Source organism: Castor canadensis, chromosome 3, assembly GCF_047511655.1.
Source record: "Castor canadensis chromosome 3, mCasCan1.hap1v2, whole genome shotgun sequence".
NCBI lineage: Eukaryota > Metazoa > Chordata > Mammalia > Rodentia > Castoridae > Castor > Castor canadensis.
The window spans coordinates 120186018-120205248 of NC_133388.1; the positions used below are offsets into that span (position 1 = coordinate 120186018).

A 19231-nucleotide genomic window follows, 5' to 3' on the forward strand; every position below is an offset into this window, starting at 1 on the left:
ACGTTCTTGATCATGCTTTCAAAACGCTCTAGTTTTCTAATCATAAAAGGGTTAAAAGAAACCACACAATTGAAAGGTAAGATTTGTCTTCATTGGGATGAAAGACTTGGCTCTTCGTGCACACAAAATAAGATATTTATGAGTGGATTAGATTAGTCAGTGCTTTTTTTTCTCAAAACCCCTCTTCCCTGTCTCCCACATATAAGGTTGCACCTGCTGTCAAAAAAAAAAAATCATGCTGGGGGAGCGACTCAAGTGGTAGAGCGCCTGCCTCCCAAGCATGAGGCTCCAGAACTGCAAAAGAAAAAAGAAAAAAGAAAGCAGGCTCTTCCCTTAGGGTGCTCCTGCCCAGTGGGGGTGACATAAGCATTTTAAATGTAATTGATTCTCCTTACGCCCCATATCTATAGATTTAACCAACCAAAGATTGAAAATATTGAAAAATATTACAGTAAACAAAAAAAAAATCAGTCTGAAACTCCTCTCAGCCCCACCCCAATCAACAATTTAGTGCTTTAGTAAGACTTTTTTGCTGTGTACCTTTATAAAGCCACACAAAGATTATAAAACAAAATAAAAATTACTTTGCTTCTTAATCCACTCTCCAAATAATTGGGATTGGGAGATTGACTTTATCAAGCACATGAATCTGAAAGCAGTATGACATGATGATGAAAGAGTATGATCTGAAAGAGTGATGATGACAGTGAACATGAATATGGATGCAAGAAATGAGTCCCTCCAAGGTCTCCAGAGGCTAACACGAAGACACGTCTTGCTCACGCACCTGAGTCCATCTCGTCGCTGTGGAAGTAGGAGCTGCACTGGCTGCTGCAGATGCTCGTGAATGAGGCGGTGGAGTTCCTGTTGCTGTTGCAGTCACTAGGAAAAACGAGTTCTACTTTAGTCTCCTGCTGTTTCTTATTGCATACATTCACCCCACAGTTACATTTATTGATATGCTTTATTCAAAAGTATGAGAAAAATAAACTTGTCCAACTCACTTTTTTAAAACAATGTATTTTAAAATCTAACATATTGCAAATCTTCTTCTGTCATATAATTGAACACTAAGTGTACATTTTTTAAATGTGTGGTCATAAAAGTAGGAATCATACCAAACATAAAAGTTTTCATTATTTCATAACAGTAGTTAGAGAAAGTTCTGTTTCATGGTTCTATCTGCCAACCCTGTCCAGTAGCCTCACTTGTCACCTAGCTCTGAACTCTCAGGGAGCTACCTTATCTGTCTCCACAGACAGCACAGCACAGGCAAGTACTCCATGATGCTGGATGTCCCAGGTAAGAGTGTGTTCAACTTCTGTGTGTGAATATGAGCAATGCTGATTTCAGAAGTCGTACAGGAGATAACCTATTTTGTTACCTTAGAATAAGTAAAAGGACTTATTTAACTTTAAATTTACCATTAAAATGTCTATTGTATCCTAAAGGGAGACTGTGATAACTTTAATTATCTGATCAGTAGAACGTAAGGCAGAAAGTATTTGCAGATGTGTAATTTCCCATTAGAGAAAAATCACAGATTCCTATTAAAGAACATACTGGTATCTTTGGAAGCTGAAAGTAACTGAAATGGTAATATTTTAATATGCATGATACATTATTGAATCTCTAGGAATAATTAACTTTTATGTATTCATTAAAATCCTTTTGGAAATAAAGAAATTGTGATGGTAGAGTGATTAAGAAAGAAATCATGAAGCCAGACTACTGTTCTCAAAGATAAATTATGTAACTCTAATGGACCCCAGCATCCTTATATATAAAATGGAGTTACCATCAGAACCTGCCAGATGTGGTAGGAGTGGTAGGAATTATTTAAAATCATCCTGGCAAAGTTTGTTTTTAATATTACTTATTAGTTTGATAAACCTATCTGATGAAAATAAATTTGATTTAAATAACATCTACATAATATCTCTTCATTGTAAAACAAGAGCAAATCAGACAGTTTTTGCCTTTGGTGTAAATGAAGCATTGAAGCTGCACACATAACACATGAAGCTGGCTATGACAGTCCTAAATGAGGTATCAGGTGACATAAAGAATTCAGGGAAAGCACCAGGCACTGGTGGCTCACGCTTGTAATCCTGGCGACTCAGGAAGCAGAGATCAGGAGGATCATGGTTCGAAGCCAGCTCAGGCAAATAGATCATGAAACTCTATCTCAAAAATACCCATCACGAAAAAGGGCTGATAGAGTGGCTCAGAGTGAAGGCCCTGAGGTCAAACCCAGTACCAGTATTCCAAAAAACAAAAAAAAGAATTCAGGGAGAGAAAGCATTTTCAATGAAGGAAACTCATCGTAGGAGTCCTCAATCGAGGACCTGCTAGGAAAATGACAAGGGTTTGGAGGGAAGGTGTTGTTGGTTGGATTATGTCTCCCCAAATTCATAAATTTAACATTCAGTATCTTGGAATGGGACCAGAGTTGAAGGTCCTTGCAAAGGTAATGGAGTTAAAATGAAGTTATTAGGATGGAGCCTTGTCCTTATAAGAAGGGAAACAAAGATGAAGGTGACCACCCAGAGCACATCCTTTCCTCCCAGCCCTTAGAAGAAATCATCACAGCTAACACCTGGGTTTCAGACTTGTGGACTCCAGAACTGTGTGATAATAAATTTCTGTTGCTCTAGCCACCTAGTTCATGGTACCTTGTAATTGCAACCCAGGCAAACTAATACAAAAGGTATCCCAGGGAAGAATTAAACACAAAGTTGGTCACAGAGGTAAGAAAGTGAAATTAGCCCAATTATCTTGGAACACAAAATATAAAAAGAATGGGGAAACAGGGCAAAAGAATTCCCATTACTATCCAGTGCAAAAATAAAATGAAAAGAAACAGTGATCAGAAAGATATTTTGAAAAAAATTGCTAACATAGGCCTAATTTTGTCATTTGCTATATACATCACACAATCCACTTATAGAACAAGTCTTCCAAATTTGACTCACACAATCAAAGAAAACACCTTTTCTAAATTACTCAGATTATAAGAGGGAAGAATTTAAAAGATGATGTTGTCCCACAATGCTTTTTTTGAGGATGGTAATAAAAGGTAATTTTGAAACAACAAAAACAATAATCAAAATTTTTTTCAAGACCTTTGTGTTAACTACAGAATCAATTTGACTTTGTTGATGAGATGAGGTTGAGAAATAAATGACTTACCTGTAAGAGTCTCTGTTACTGATGGTGTCATGACCTGAATCTTCTTGTTCATCTCCTGCTACATTAAAACAAACTCGTTTGCTATTTCTTTCTCCCCTCTCATTGTCGCTGTCTGTTGGTATTATGCACTCTGATGTCTTACGCTCCAATTTAGGAGAATATGTTATTGAAGACAGAAGGCTGCAATGTGATATTTAAAAAAACAAGTGCACATTGTCAAATTGGCTGTTACAGATAACTACCTTATTTGTTTAATATAATGGGCTTACAAAGATTTCTAAAAAGCTTCTGTTTTACATTAAATAAATATTCTCTTGTGTAAAAAAAACTTGTCATAGAAAGTTCACTTTTTTTTCTGCTCAGAATAAGTAATAGAAACAGTGCACAATTTAGCCAGAAATCAGTATTCAAATCTTGTTCTGTCACTCAGTAGCTTTGATATTAGAACAAAATTATGCCACCCATGACATTTATAAAATAGGGGCAATAAAAACAACTAGCCCACATAGCTGCAGTGGGAATGTAATGAGAGCAACATACTCCTGGTGTGTAACACTTGTCACCTGTCTCCTCTCACCATTACACCACTGTCACCACCATATGAAAACACTTGGTAAACTGTAAAGTGCTAACCAAATATTAAATGCAAACACTCAAAGTGTTTTACTACTGTCTCATTGACTCACCCTCAAATATGAAAATATCCAACTGCCCATTGACCCTTGCCTCCAGATTTTCTCTATTTGACAGAGTCCATTGTATTGTCATTCATTTCTTACTGCTCACACAAGAAGTCCTGGCTTTACTGTTTATAAGACTTTGAGCAGAGTCACATTCAACATGAGGACAATAGGAGACAGGGGCCACTCCAATCTCATTGGCAATCCGGCCGTAATGAAATGTCCCCAATCTGACTAATGAAGGGTTCTTCAATTTGGCTCATATCTTGACACTCATTTTCCAAAGCAATGTAAGGTTTGTTTTGCTATTTCAATTTATGAGAACAGCTTATACCTCTTCCACATACCCAATAACATCAAACCCAATGCTAGGCAGTAAGTAATTCCTTGTTAAGTAATTATCAATTAGTTAAAATTTTTGAAAAAAATTGCTAACATAGGCCTAATTTTGTCATTTGCTATATACATCACACAATCCACTTATAGAACAAGTCTTCCAATGTATTGGACAATGTATTGTTCTTGGTGCTGTTGAATACATCAGTTTATAAAACATACAAAAATCCCTACTTTCCTGGAGCATAAATTCAACTGGGAGGAGATAGATGGCAAGCAAGTAATCTTGCTACTCTTAGATTGTGACATATGTGAAGGAGAAAAATGAAAAGAAAGCCCAGAACTGGGGTTGTGGCTCAGTGGTAGAATGCTTGCCTAGCATGTGCAAGGCCCCTGGCATGGGGATTAAAAAAAAGCACAGTGCTGCAATTTTAAGCAGTATAGTCAGAGAAGGTCTCACTGTGAGGTGATATCTGAATAATGTTTTAGCATTTTATGGTATTTAGACAACAATGAAAATTGGAAAAGTTATATTATATTGGTCAAGAACCTGTGAACATCTTCAATAATTGAAAGCTATGAATTATTTTAGATGTAAGTTTTTATTTGGAAAGATATTTGTATGTATTATAAGACAGGCTATATATTTATTCACTCCTTCCACCCAAAAGATTAAAACATTAGGCTAACTCCGATTACCCAAGCTCTATACTGCACAGGCAGATGAACTCCGAATACCAAAGAGGAAAGATATGCAGGAGTTCTCATTTTCAGGAAGTCCTCTGTGCTTATGTCTATTTTAAGTTAAAAGTCATGGGGCTAAGCATACACAGTTTTCAAAGTTATAAGAACTGTATTCACATATTTCTTTTCATTTTAAACAGTCACAATCATGCTTGCACTAACAATGTGGGATCAAGTGCTTTGATTTGCAAATAAATGATAGCAAAACCTTGTTTTTACCATGTTCTTGCATAAAATTTCTAGACTCTGAAAACAAATAGGCACATAGTATTTTATATGTACATACAAAATATTTTCCTTTGCCTTTTACTCACACTCAATGTTCGTCTATCTACTAAAAGTCCATTAATTAAAATTCTGAGCAGCCTCCCGTCCAGATCAATCTACTCCTCGTGCCACTGCTTAGTATTTTTGTGCATCTACTTGTATGCTTTTAGATATCATCGTTATCATCACCCTCATCTCAGCTATCTGTTGAGCTCATATGCCAGTCACTATTCTAAGTACTTAATAGTTATTAATTCACTTACCCCTAAAACTATCTTAAAAAGTAAGTATCAAGGGAGTAAGGTAGAATGAAGAAAATTAGATGAGATAAACCAGTTGGGGTTATTATATGTACACACATGAAAATATCACAAGGAAATTTCCTGTGTGGCTAGCTACCTTTATTTCAAACAAACAGAAAGAACAGGAGGGCTGAACAGGTCCTGTGGAGAAGGGATAGTACCAGCAGGGAAAGGGTATAGGAGGGTGAATATGGTGCAAAAAATGTATACACATGTATGTAAATGCAAAGCTGATACCCACTGAAACTATTCCAGGAATTGGGGGAGAGGTGAGATAAAGGAGAGTGGTGGAGGGGGTGAATCCAAGTATGAGATATTTGATACACTGTAAGAACCTTTGTAAATGCCACAATGTACCCCACCCAGCACAACAATAAAGGGAAAAAAAAGTTAAAAAAAGAAGATAGAGAGAGAAAAAAATGCCTTTCAATATATATGTGTGTGTGTGTATGTATATATACACATATCAGGTATCATTACATAAACAGACTTTGAAAACTAAGCATTACTTCCTTTCCCTGCATATACCTTACATACTGGAGGAAGCAGTTCTGGGCACACAACTGGGAAGTATTCCCCTTACCTTCTGAGGATGGGCGTGCCTGTGTGACTTGCTTTAGCAAGGTCACTTCTAGACAGGAGACTCTGCATCATTGTGCAGGCTGTCACATTCCCTTTTTCTGTCATGACATCAGAAATAATACAGCTAACGGGCCATATGCCTGCAACCTCTGAGGATAATGTAGCACAGAGACCCTGTGGCATGAAGAGTGAGCAAGAAAGAAACATTTGTTTTATGTCTGTGAGGCTTTTAGAGTTTTGTGAACAATGAAGGGGGAAACACAGGTGGTATGTAGAAACCAGGAACCTAGAAGAGACAAGACTGAGTAAGTGGAACAGAGAAGCACCTTCTTTAATTGCAAGACTAGGCAGAGCCTCACTTCAGATCTGCCATCTGCCTGACTCTTGGGTACCAGGAAGGTGGCCATGCAGATCTGGGAAACAGATCCCACCAGGCAGAGCAACCTCAGGTGGGACTGAGATTGTCATTTTCCAGGAACAGAAAGTGTCTAGTAAAGCTGATGCTCAGTGAGATGAATATGGAAAGGTGGACAGGGGGATACCATGGAGAAATTTGCAGGGCACAGTCAGCCCTCTGGATCTGTGGGTTTCACATCTACAGATTCACCCTAGCATGGATCAAAAATATTCATAAAAAATTCCAATTAGACTGTATACATATGACTTTTTCTTGTCATTATTCCCTAAACGATACAATATTAACAACTACTTACATAGAATACATATTTAAGTTATAAGCAAATACTACTCCATTTTATGTAAGAGACTTGAATATCCTGAGACTTTGGCATCTGCAGGGGTATTGAAATCAATCTCCGGTGAATTAATAGCAAAGGACAAGTGTAATTTAACTGCAATGTAATTCTGTTTAACGGTGTTAAGCAGGGGACCAACTCCACTTGCCCTGATAGATCCTCTGGCATGCATTGGGTGTAGAATGTATCAGAGAAAGGAACAGCTCAGCAACTCCTGTGGTGGCACTGATGAGGGAGGAAGGTGACTCAGTCCAAAGGGATAGATGATGACACAGTCTGAGGTAAGGGCTAACAGACAGAACCTGAGGAGCTCTTGGAGGTAGAGGGGAGGAAATAGAAGAACCAAAGATGATACCTGAGATCTGGCTTGATAAACCGAAGAGATGAGCACTGTACAGAGCAGGGGAAACCCCTAGTGGGGGAAGGGTTTCATAAGCTAGTTCACAGAGGGACTGTGATAATGAAATATGTAAATGCATGCAAGTGTATACCCCTTTCCGGCACAGAGCACCTATAATAGATACTGGCTTTCATATAGCTGCACCTGTACTTGTACATTTACCAGCAAAATGCTTGAGGAAACTTCAAAGGTAATTGGTACCACTAAACACCACCATTCCTACCCGTAACCCTCAGGTCATTAACTGTCTTGTAGGCGGTTTGCTCGTCACTCATTCCTGGGACATCCAATGCCTGCAAATGAAGCCTGCTCCCAAATTTCCTATCTTTAATACCCCCAATTCTCTCCAATTATTTCCTCACTGTAAGAATACACAAATCCTGTATTTTAAAATCTCATCAAGTTTTGGACTATTCATGAATTATTTTTCCCTTTACTTATTTTTAGTATCTAAGTATCATTACAGGAAAATAGCCCAGAGTGAAATAAAAATCATACAATCTTGGTTAAATCTATAACATAACCTTATTTCATGCTACTAGATAGTAAATTCCTCTCTGATTCCATCTTTGGATCTGAAGCTAAGGACGAGGATTTAGTGAAATGTCTATGTGTTAAGGAAATTTTATTTCTAGAAGTGTTTCTAGGTGACAGGATATCCAGACTTCATGATAAGCCAGGCTCAACACCAAGCCCTTGATAAGAACGAATAACTTCCCGAAAAGCTAGCAATGAGATCTTATGAACCAATTGCTTTTAAATCTTGGCAAAGCACCTGGGATCTGCTTCTTCACCCTGACCAAGAATAATTACATGGTGAGAAAAACTGTCTGGTAACCAGCCTTTTAAATAATTTGTTATGCTCAACTGCACTGCAGCATCTGTGAATGACAAGGGCAATGGGGAAGCTAGGCACTTAGACAACTGTACTGTTTCAAAGTGATTACACTGTAGATTGAGTTATGTAGAACATGTTTATATTTGGAATTAAATTATGTGCTATACACAGAGAAGGCCAAGTTTATTTCTCCAGCCATTTGCTTACTTCATGTCACTTTGCTAACAACATGCAGAACAGGTAAAGGCTTTTAGAATAACTGAATCATAATGAGAAATAATCAATCACCTTAAGTAGTTTCAGTGAATAGGTATTTACCTAAACCTACTTCTGCAACTAGTTCTTTAAATATAAATATCTTAAAGAAACTTCCTAGGCTCAAAGTTTTTCTTGAAATATCTATTTCCATTATTGGAACCTAAAAAAAAAAGGTCAACAAATTAACAAAGTTTGGATGAATGCCAGGCGGTGCTGCATGTTGATGCACAAGAGACTGAGTTTCTGACACAGTCTCAGTGAGCACATCAATAATCTTGCCATTGACAAAGGAAAAATGGGAATAATAACTCTTGGTCTAACTGGAAGTTGAGATTGGTCCAGATGTTCTCTTAAAATTCCTCTGAGAGCTGGGATCTATGATTCAGTGTCCTACAATAAAGACTTTTCTTCTATACACTTCTTAAATTTCTCAAGGGGAACTAGTTTCTACAATGGAACATACCATAGAATAAAATCCCATTTATTAAGTAAAGCAAATATAATACCCTAAAGCATGAACTTACAAGGGCTGCAAAGCCATTTAAAAACATCATTGCTTAAAAATGTCTTCAGTTCTCTTAGCAACCTCAGACTGTTTAAGTCATCTGTAAATGGAGAAGTTGTAGTTTAATATATAAAATGTTATAAGTAAATCATTTAAATCTAGTTCATTAGACACAGGAAAACAGAATTCTAATTCTAAGTTACTCATAAGACTTCAGAAAAAGGATTAGCAGAGTGGCTCAAGTGGTAGAGTGCCTGCCTAGCAAGTATGAGGCTGTATGTTCAAGCCCCCAGTACCAAAAAAAAAAAAAAAAAAGCATAGTAAAAGAAATGTGAAGATGATTTAAAAATAAATATAAATATGTACCCGATACACATTGGTAAATTTTTGATTTTTGATCTCTACATATCAAAGATATATAAAATAAGACATTATGTCAATTGTGACCCCATTATCATAATCTCAAATTAAAATAAAAGCAAAGAATAAGTTCTGAATATTTTGCATCTAAACTGAGTTGCCCATGAAAGTATAGGAGGATAAATGTCTTAGATAAACAACACACATCTGCTAGCAATTTAAATAAATACTTTCATAAAGAGTTCAATGACGATAATATGACAGTGCTATAGGCTTTCAAGTATGACACTGTCAACTATGCTGACTGCCTTCTGTATTAATTTCTATAATTTTCACCCCAAATTTGAAATTTGTTGTTATTATGATTATTATTTTGCAATATGGGGGTTTGAACTCAGGGGCCTCAGGCTTACTCTGCAAGTGTGCTAGCATTTGAACCATGCCCCAACCCTATTTCATTTTTAGATATTTTTTAGGTAGGATCTCTCATTTTTGCTTAGGGATGGCCTCAGACCATGATTCTCCTACCTCCTGGGTAGCTGGGATGACTGGCACAAGCCATCATACCTGGCCAAATATTATTATTATTATTGTTATTCATCAACTTCCAAAGATGAAAAACTGAAGCATCCGAAAAGCCATGATGTTTTGACTATACTGAGCCGCTTTGACTACTGTGAAACATAATCACACATCAGAATGTGACAAAGCACTCTATGGAGTTCGGGCAATTCTCCCAACATCAAATCCTTAAATAAGAATTAGTTGATCTGACTAGAAAACTAATCATTAACTCCCTCCATCTCCTCTTGGTTAAAACTTCCAAATTACTGGTTCTGCTATTGGCATCATTGCTTGGGAGGCCATCAATTCAATTAGAACAAAAAAGAAATATTGCTAGAGACACATACTTTTGCACTTGATCACTTAACATGCGTGTTAAGCATTTATTATATTCTGTATCTTTCATGAATAACTTCAGTAGCTACATATCAAATATTGTGCCCTGAGCTGCAAAAGATAATGAGGAACACTCCATGTGTAGTTAGCCTACTTTTAAATGTATTTTTCAATGCAGTTATTTTTCCACTGTGACTTAGTATTCTTCTATAAGATAAAATTTTATCTTTCTCAGTGGAGAGATCTCCCATGCTCATGGATTGGTAGTATCAACATAGTAAAAATGTCGATACTCCCCAAAGTAATCTACATGTTTAATGCAATTCCCATCAAAATTACAATGACATTCATTAAAGAGATTGAAAAATCTACCGTGAAATTTATATGGAAACACAAGAGGCAACGAATAGCCAAGGCAACACTCAGTCAAAAGAACAATGCAGGAGGTATCATGATACCCGACTTCAAACTATATTACAAAGCAATAACAATAAAAACAGCATGGTACTGGCACAAAAACAGACATGAAGACCAGTGGAACAGAATAGAGGATCCAGATATGAAGCCATACAACTATAACCAACTTGTCTTTGACAAAGGAGCTAAAAATATACGATGGAGAAATAGCAGCCTCTTCAACAAAAACTGCTGGGAAAACTGGTTAGCAGTCTGCAAAAAACTGAAACTAGATCCATGTATATCACCCTATACCAAGATTAACTCAAAATGGATCAAGGATCTTAATATCAGACCCCAAACTCTTAAGTTGATACAAGAAAGAGTAGGAAATACTCTGGAGTTAGTAGGTATAGGTAAGAACTTTCTCAATGAAACCCCAGCAGCACAGCAACTAAGAGACAGCATAGATAAATGGGACCTCATAAAACTAAAAAGCTTCTGTTCATCAAAAGAAATGGTCTCTAAACTGAAGAGAACACCCACAGAGTGGGAGAAAATATTTGCCAACTATACATCAGACAAAGGACTGATAACCAGAATATACAGGGAACTTAAAAAACTAAATTCTCCCAAAACTAATGAACCAATAAAGAAATGGGCATGTGAACTAAACAGAACTTTCTCAAAAGAAGAAATTCAAATGGCCAGAAAACACATGAAAAAATGCTCACCATCTCTAGCAATAAAGGAAATGCAAATTAAAACCACGCTAAGATTCCACCTCACCCCTGTTAGAATAGCCATCATCAGCAACACCACCAACAACAGGTGTTGGCGAGGATGCGGGGAAAAAGGAACCCTCTTACACTGTTGGTGGGAATGTAGACTAGTACAACCACTCTGGAAAAAAATTTGGAGGCTACTTAAAAAGCTAGACATCGATCTACCATTTGATCCAGCAATACCACTCTTGGGGATATACCCAAAAGACTGTGACACAGGTTGCTCCAGAGGCACCTGCACACCCATGTTTATTGCGGCACTATTCACAATAGCCAAGTTATGGAAACAGCCAAGATGCCCCAGCACTGATGAATGGATTAAGAAAATGTGGTATCTATACACAATGGAATTTTATGCAGCCATGAAGAAGAACGAAATGTTATCATTCGCTGGTAAATGGATGGAATTGGAGAACATCATTCTGAGTGAGGTTAGCCTGGCTCAAAAGACCAAAAATCGTATGTTCTCCCTCATATGTGGACATTAGATCAAGGGCAAACACAACAAGGGGATTGGACTATGAGCACATGATAAAAGCGAGAGCACACAAGGGAGAGGTGAGGATAGGTAAGACACCTAAAAAACTAGCTAGCATTTGTTGCCCTTAATGCAGAGAAACTAAAGCAGATACCTTAAAGCAACTGAGGCCAATAGGAAAAGGGGAACAGGTACTAGAGAAAAGGTGAGATCAAAAAGAATTAACCTAGAAGGTAACACCCACGCACAGGAAATCAATGTGAGTCAATGCCCTGTATAGCTATCCTTAACTCAACCAGCAAAAACCCTTGTTCCTTCCTATTATTGCTTATATTCTCTCTACAACAAAATTAGAAATAAGGGCAAAATAGTTTCTGCTGGGTATTGAGGTGGGGGGAGAGGGAGGGGGTGGAGTGGGTGGTAAGGGAAGGGGTGGGGGCAGGGGGGAGAAATGAACCAAGCCTTGTATGCACATATGAATAATAAAAGAAAAATGAAAAAAATATATACAAACTTAAAAAAAAACATTAAAAAAATTTTTTTTTCTTTCTCTTCCCTGGTATTAAATGTTTACTTAAAATTACCAATCTATATAGTTTTCAATTTTTATAATTTTTATGGTGCTGGAGTGAAGATCTCTATGATCAGCACAAACTTTCTAAAACTAAAGGGAGAATGAATGGATTTGTCAAAAATCATTTCTTACAGCTATTTTATTGGGCAAGCTTCCAAGTATGATATAAAATACTTACTCATCTATTTGACAAACACATAACTCCACCTCTTTCAGTGCAGTCTGGAGTTTGCTCAGCAGTTTCTGATAGATATCTTGGGTCTCTAAATCTTCTTCCTTCAACAAATACCGGAGCCCATGGCCATCTCGCTGTCCCAGAGACAGACCAGAAGGAGCTGCCATGGTCGTGATTGTGTGCTGAATGTACACCATAGGACTCAGTTTCCCTGAGGAGTTAAAGTCATTCCATGGTAATATTTATTTTCTTTCACTTATAACTATCCAGCCTAATACATTTTAGAAGCCCAAAATTATACAAAATGAGATGTCATTCCAATGCTGGATTTAATTCAAGAATTGGAACGTGTAGGAAGTTACAATTAAAAGCTACAAATGGTTCAATCCTTTGTCCTACTGCCATGGTACAGATGGCCTTAAGCCTCCTTCTCCTGTACTTCTGGTATTTTTCTCAAAGCTGCAGGGCCATTTCAGATTAGTGGCTTTCACAGCATGATAAACCGCACCTATAGTACATATAAGAAAAGCAAGAGCAACTATCTTTCTTAAAAGGAAATAATGAAAATGCCTGATTCTCTTTTCATTTTATATACTTGTGTACAATTATCCAAGTGAATATAGTGAGGAATCCTTTCTTTATAGAAGTGTAGGATTCCTTTGAGATCAAGAATCTATCAAAATTTAAGATGCAGGCATAGCTACAATTGCCTAAGTTACTCTTTTTTTATTTGGTAAAATTTCAAGAGTTAACATACCTTGTTCAGACTTACTCTCCTTATCAGGAGAGTTATGTTTCCTACTATCCAGCTGAACACCAAATGCACTCCCCAGGGACGTTGATGTTTTAGGATAAGAAACTTCCATCACATTAACGTGGCAGTTGGTAGGGCAGAAATCACTGCTGTGCAGTGGAGAGATCTTGGCTTTGGCCTGTTTAAAGGTAGGCCAGGCCCTGTTCTTCAGCACACGAGAGAACTGCCAATCAAAGAAAAAGCAGAAAATCAGTTGAATACACAGTAACACCTCAAACATTTCACATGCATCACCCACACCAAAGCCAAAAGAAAATTAAATCATGTCAACTGGAACGAGTGAAATAAATTATAAGTTGTCAGAAACTGAATTGTTATTTTGAAACCCAAACATTCTTAATAAAGCAGAACATCATATTCAGCAAATATGTAGGGTTCCTTTGAATCTCTGATGACAAGTTAGGTGCTAAAAGAAATGAATCTCAGTGACCAACAAAACTTACCAGCACTCAATTCCACAGGCTCACAACAACTGAGAGTCTAATAGAGAAACTGCCCCCCCGCCCCGCCTCAGAGCATTAGGAGAGGATGTAGACCTTTAAAGCAAGGCAAGATAGCAAAGCAGGACAGCTATCAGGTCAAAGGTGAAAGAAAATGGGATTGTTTTAAATATTATCAGAAAGCCAATCAAAGGCCAGAGAACAAGGTGCGGTGGGGTTGATCCAGGATACCAAAACAACAATACTTCCCATGACCTCTGCTAATTACTGCTGCACTCTGGGGTCAGGATCAGCCCAAAAGCTGGATGGACTCTGCTTTATGTCATTGAGAATAATGATGTATGACTCCCAAGGTTGGCCACTCCACTGCTTCACACCTTGTGGTGGTTTTCCAATGAAATCCATTTACTCTTTCCATGGTCTATAAAGGTGCCCAAAAGTCTGATTCTCACAGCTCATTATCTATCTACAGCTGCCTTCTCTTGTTTCTTAGGGAATTCCTTCTGACTGCCATACAGTTCTACATATACTTTCTACTCACTCTAGGCCTTTGAAAAGCCTTTCAGGGTGTCTAGAATTCTCTTCTCCCTTCATTGTCAAACTTTTTTTCTATGTGTCTTCAGATTCTAGCAAATAATCAAGAGCCTTCCCAGAATCCTAGACTAGGTTCCATTTCCCTGGCTGCATACTAGGTTATGTAACACTGTAACCCTCTTTAAATTATAAGTAATTGCCTATCTCCATCTTCAGCTCATAGATGACAAACTCCATGATGGTAATAACTCCATTTACCTTGTATACCATAGTTAGAGGCCATCTGTGTGCTAGTTATGTCTATTGTAGTAAGTGGATAGTGGGTAAGTCAGTGTCTTTATCATTCTTAGTAAAATAAAGGTTTGGATTAAATATTCTCTATATTCTCTTCTTGAAAACTATAACTATAACTATGATCCTATTTTCTTATTCTATTAGTAGAGTAATAATTTTGGCATTGAAAAGAAAAAAAACTAAGACTGCGAACTCATATATTCATAGATTAATGAGTTATTGAGGGAGTGGCTTTGTTATAAAAGCAAACTCTTTGACATACTTGCTGTCTCACCATGTGATACCCTTTACCATGTTATCACCCAGTAGGAAGATCAGCAAATACTCACCAGAGATGGCCACCTGATCTTAACTTTTTAACCTCTAGAGCTATGAGCTGGATAAACCTCAATACCAATATCATAAGAACTCAAAGACAGATATACTTAGGAAAGGAGAAAGCACCAGGAGCTCTCCTTAGTCACAGATACTAGAAATGAGCTGGATACATTTTGAAAATCAAAACCATGTCCCCAGCCAGAATGCTCTGGTATTTAATTGTAAGAACTTTCTACAACAAAATCCCAAAATGAGGAAGACACCGCTTTTTGTGTTGACTACAGTGCTGACTCTGTGCCACGCATTAGTAAATGGCAAAAGCAAACACCAACCTGTTTATCATTTAAGCATCACCAAATGAAACACTAAGCTCCCTAATTTGCTTTGGAGAAACTCCCAAGAAAAGGAGGAAAAAAGCATTTCTTCCCAAATAAGAATTTCAATTTTGCAACCAGGGCATGGGGAGAGGTGAATTGGAAGAGGCAGAGCTTTAGCGCTATTATGGAACAGTGTGGCACAAAATTATTATCATTTTACTCATTATCAAACATTTACAGTTGTCCCTCAGTATCTGCAAGGGACTGAACACCTCAGGGATAGCTAAAACCAAGGATGCTCAAGTCGCATAGAAAAATGCTGCAATATTTGCATATAACCTATGTAGTACTCCCTGATACTTCAACTCATCCTTAGATTGCTTAAAACACCTGATACAATATAAAGTATATATATGTATTTTCATTACACTAAATTGCTTTTCATTTGTATTATCATTTTTGTTGGTTTTTTTCCAAATGTTTTTGATCATTACTTGATTGAATCTGTGTGTGCAGAACCCATAGTTACAGAGATACAACTCTATAAAACGCGTGATCTCTGTATATCAAGCGTGTGGAAGAACATCAGTGAATGAAAGCTTCCTCACATGTTGAAGGTCACATTCTAATGAGGGAAGAAGTAAACAGTAAATACAAAAAACAGTAAATAAAAAAAAATTATACAATTGTATAATGTGAGAAGATGGTGAATATAACTGAAACAAAATAGAGCTCCGTAAGATTGGGAGTTTCAGAGATGAAGTGAAAAAATGGATTGCTAGTTGTAACTGGAATGGTCAGAGACCTTCCCGAGAAGCTGACATTTAAGCAAATCTCAGGACAGCAGGGAATGGAGGGATCTGGGAAGAAACATCTGACAAAGGAAACAGCCATACAAAAGCCCCAAATCTAGTGTGTCCAAGCAACACCATTAAGACCAGTGTGGCCAGAGGACGGTGATGGAGAGGACAAAGGGAGTTAGGGTTAGAGAAGTACTGGTTGGAGGGAGGCACACATCCTGTAGGCCTTGGGAAGGTTGTGACTTTTACCAGAATTGAAATGCAGAGTCATTCAGAACAAAGTGGGTGAGCACAGGTGGGATAGAAGGAGCGCTTTCAGGAGATTGTGGCAGCAGTCCACCCTAGGCCATCAGTGGTAGAGGCAGAGAGCAAAGGCTGCACGTTCTGAAGATAAAGCCAAGAGAATGGTGTCATAGAAGGGGTGACAAGCATATTTTTTGGAAGGATGGGTGATAAGACAGGGACAGATAAAACAAGCTGCTGAGGGTTAGGACCAGGAGTTTATTTCAACATGTAAAGTTCAAAATATTCATTAATTTCAGATGGAGAAGTCATGTGGGCTGGAAGACTGAGATCACCAAGGGATGGAGAATGAAGAAAGAAAAGGAGAAGGCTGAGTCCTAACTCTGGAACTTTGCCAATGAAAAGGTCAGAAAGAAAAGGAGGAACCTGCATAGGAAACTGTGAAAATATCACAAACACAAAAGGACAAAGCCAGGCACATGTACTATCATGGAAAATTGCTAAAGAAAGCTTCAAGGTCAACTGCATCAGGTTCTGTTAAAGCAAGAAATAGAAGGAGGAGACTGAATGGGCTTTGATAAAGTACAGCCATTTCCATTTCCTGGTAAGGTTCAGAGCCCAACTGTGTGCTGAGAATGAAAGGTGAGTAAGTGAGACAGCAGGTACTGACAACAGGTCGAGCGAGAAACTCTTTCCAGGATGGAGATCAAAGAAATGGGACAGTAGATAGGAGTGTGATAGGCAAAGGAAGTATTTATTGTTAATATAGCTGATAATGGAGGTACATTTGTATATTAACAAGAATGAAAGATTCTGGGAATCTGAGTATGGTGACAAACACCTGAAACCCCAGCTCCTCTTGAGGTGGAGGCTGGAGGATAACATGTTCTAGGCTGTTCTGGCAAAGTTAGAGAGAGCCTATCTCAAAAACAAAATAAAAAATCAAAAGGGCTATAGTTGTAGCTCAAGAGATACAGCTGTTGCCTAGCACCACCAGGTCCTGGGTTTAATCCCCAGTTACATAAAGAAAAAAAAAATCTTAGAAATGGACTTAAAAGTTTTTAATGCACTGGAAGCTAATACATGAACTACTGACCTTGGCAACAGATTTAAATCCAACTGTAATTACTTGACTAAATAATACTAAATTATTTCTTGACAGAAATAATACACAGGTAAGCTATTATTGTACAGATAATTTCCCATTTCAATTAAGCATAATACTCTGGCATGAATTTATAAAGTTTTATGTTAGATTATCCTCTTGGAGAAAGGGGGCATTGGGAATAATTTTACACACATTTTTCATGAATCCATTTAAAGATTATATGGCATTAATAAATGAAGGCACTTGGAATATTCAAAGTAAGACTTCCAACCCCTCCACATAATATCTGTGCAAACAGGAGTTATACCTTGGGTGCTTATGTAGTATACCCAATACCCAAAAGAAGTCCATTTGTGAAATTGTTCTAAGGGAAAAGGATGATTCTAGAATTAAGAAGAGTTCCCAGGAAAATTAAAGGAGAGAATGTTACCCAAAACAGGGCATGATTTCACATCAAATTAACCACATATGTTGTTACACAGAGAATAAATGCCTACTTAAAGGCATCCAAGTCTTCAGTAAGATCCAACTTGTCTTCTACATGGACAGACACACATCTGTCGCCTGTGCAACTCAACCAGGAAATCTATTGTGATTACAGCAGCCTGGCTTTAGAAAGTGCAGAAATCAGCTGGTTCCTATTTTAGAAATCTCAAACTTTTAGAGTCAAAACAAAACAAAGCTAGCCTCTCTAAGATTTTAGTTTCTATGGATACATTTTATTTCACAAAAAGAAGAATGTTGACGTTTTCATCTGGAAGAAAAAGGTTGCTAATAATAATTTAAAAATAAATATGTGGAAATTAGAAACCTATTCTCAGAAATGCTATCGTTTCTGTTGATATGCATTTGACAAATGGAGCTAACCTTACGTAACTTCTTAGGGTTATCATCTTAAGTACCTACATCTTATTAAAATTGAAAAGGTCCTTGAATATCTTCTTGCTAATCTTCCTTCTCTTTCTAGTGAGAAAGCCAATTATTTTAAGTATTTTTAATGGGTAAGCACAATGATAAAGGATGGCTTTTAAACCATGTAGGTTCTTGTTAACAAGATGTTTCTTTTTATTTCTAAATTAAAAATAAAAATAAGTGAGACAGCATTCCGTAGGACTAATACCTCATCTGCTACTTTTAGCTGTGTGACCTGAGGCACATTCTTATCTCCTGGAGGAACTTTCTATAATTTGTGACATTTTTACAACCTAAAATCACCATCCATCTCTACCTTAAAACCTTCCATGACGCCAGGTACGTAAGAGTAAATGGAATATACTTCCCACTCATCAGGACAATGTTTTTGAGAATCTCAACATTTGGAGGATACTCTGTAGTAAGTTTATACTTCTAATCCACTGAGTTTACTGCAAACCTTATTTTTGTTGGAAACCAAGAAATGATTTCTACATCCACCAAAACCAAGCTATATCACTTTATCCATTTTGCCTGTGGAGTCATCCTTTTCTCTCTGTTTCCAGTGCTTCTGCAGGAGTCCAAGTCACCATCAGCTTGCACCTCAATAGACAGCAACTTCTATTCACTAACCTCTGTACAAAGACCATCAGCACTTCATACTATGGCCTTAATACTACTCCAAATCATGAATGGAAAAACCTCATTTCATTGGTTTTCTTTTTTATTATGTCCAACTCAAATCTTCCTTTCTAATCCAGGAAAAAAGTCAATTCATCATCAATAAGATCAGTCTCATTTCTGCAGTGTTGCCTTCACTTAAAAAAGGCATCTCTCTTTACTTCAATGTCATCGCTACTCCCCTTCATTCTTACAAAATTTTCCCAATTTCCAGGAGCTACTATTTGGTGACTATTCAATTTA

General features: G+C 37.4%; 1 protein-coding gene across 1 annotated transcript in view; it reads right to left on the reverse strand.

Moving 5' to 3' along the window:
• The window catches only part of Prex2 (phosphatidylinositol-3,4,5-trisphosphate dependent Rac exchange factor 2), a 288123-nt gene that overhangs the window by 110319 nt on the left and 158573 nt on the right, over window positions 1-19231 (reverse strand). Inside the window, exons 24-27 of the mRNA XM_074068562.1 lie at window positions 13285-13504; window positions 12531-12738; window positions 3193-3372; window positions 788-882 (exon numbers count right to left, since the gene is read on the reverse strand). Coding sequence (XP_073924663.1) covers window positions 788-882; window positions 3193-3372; window positions 12531-12738; window positions 13285-13504 — 703 coding nt within the window. The remainder of the gene's footprint in view (window positions 1-787; window positions 883-3192; window positions 3373-12530; window positions 12739-13284; window positions 13505-19231) is intronic.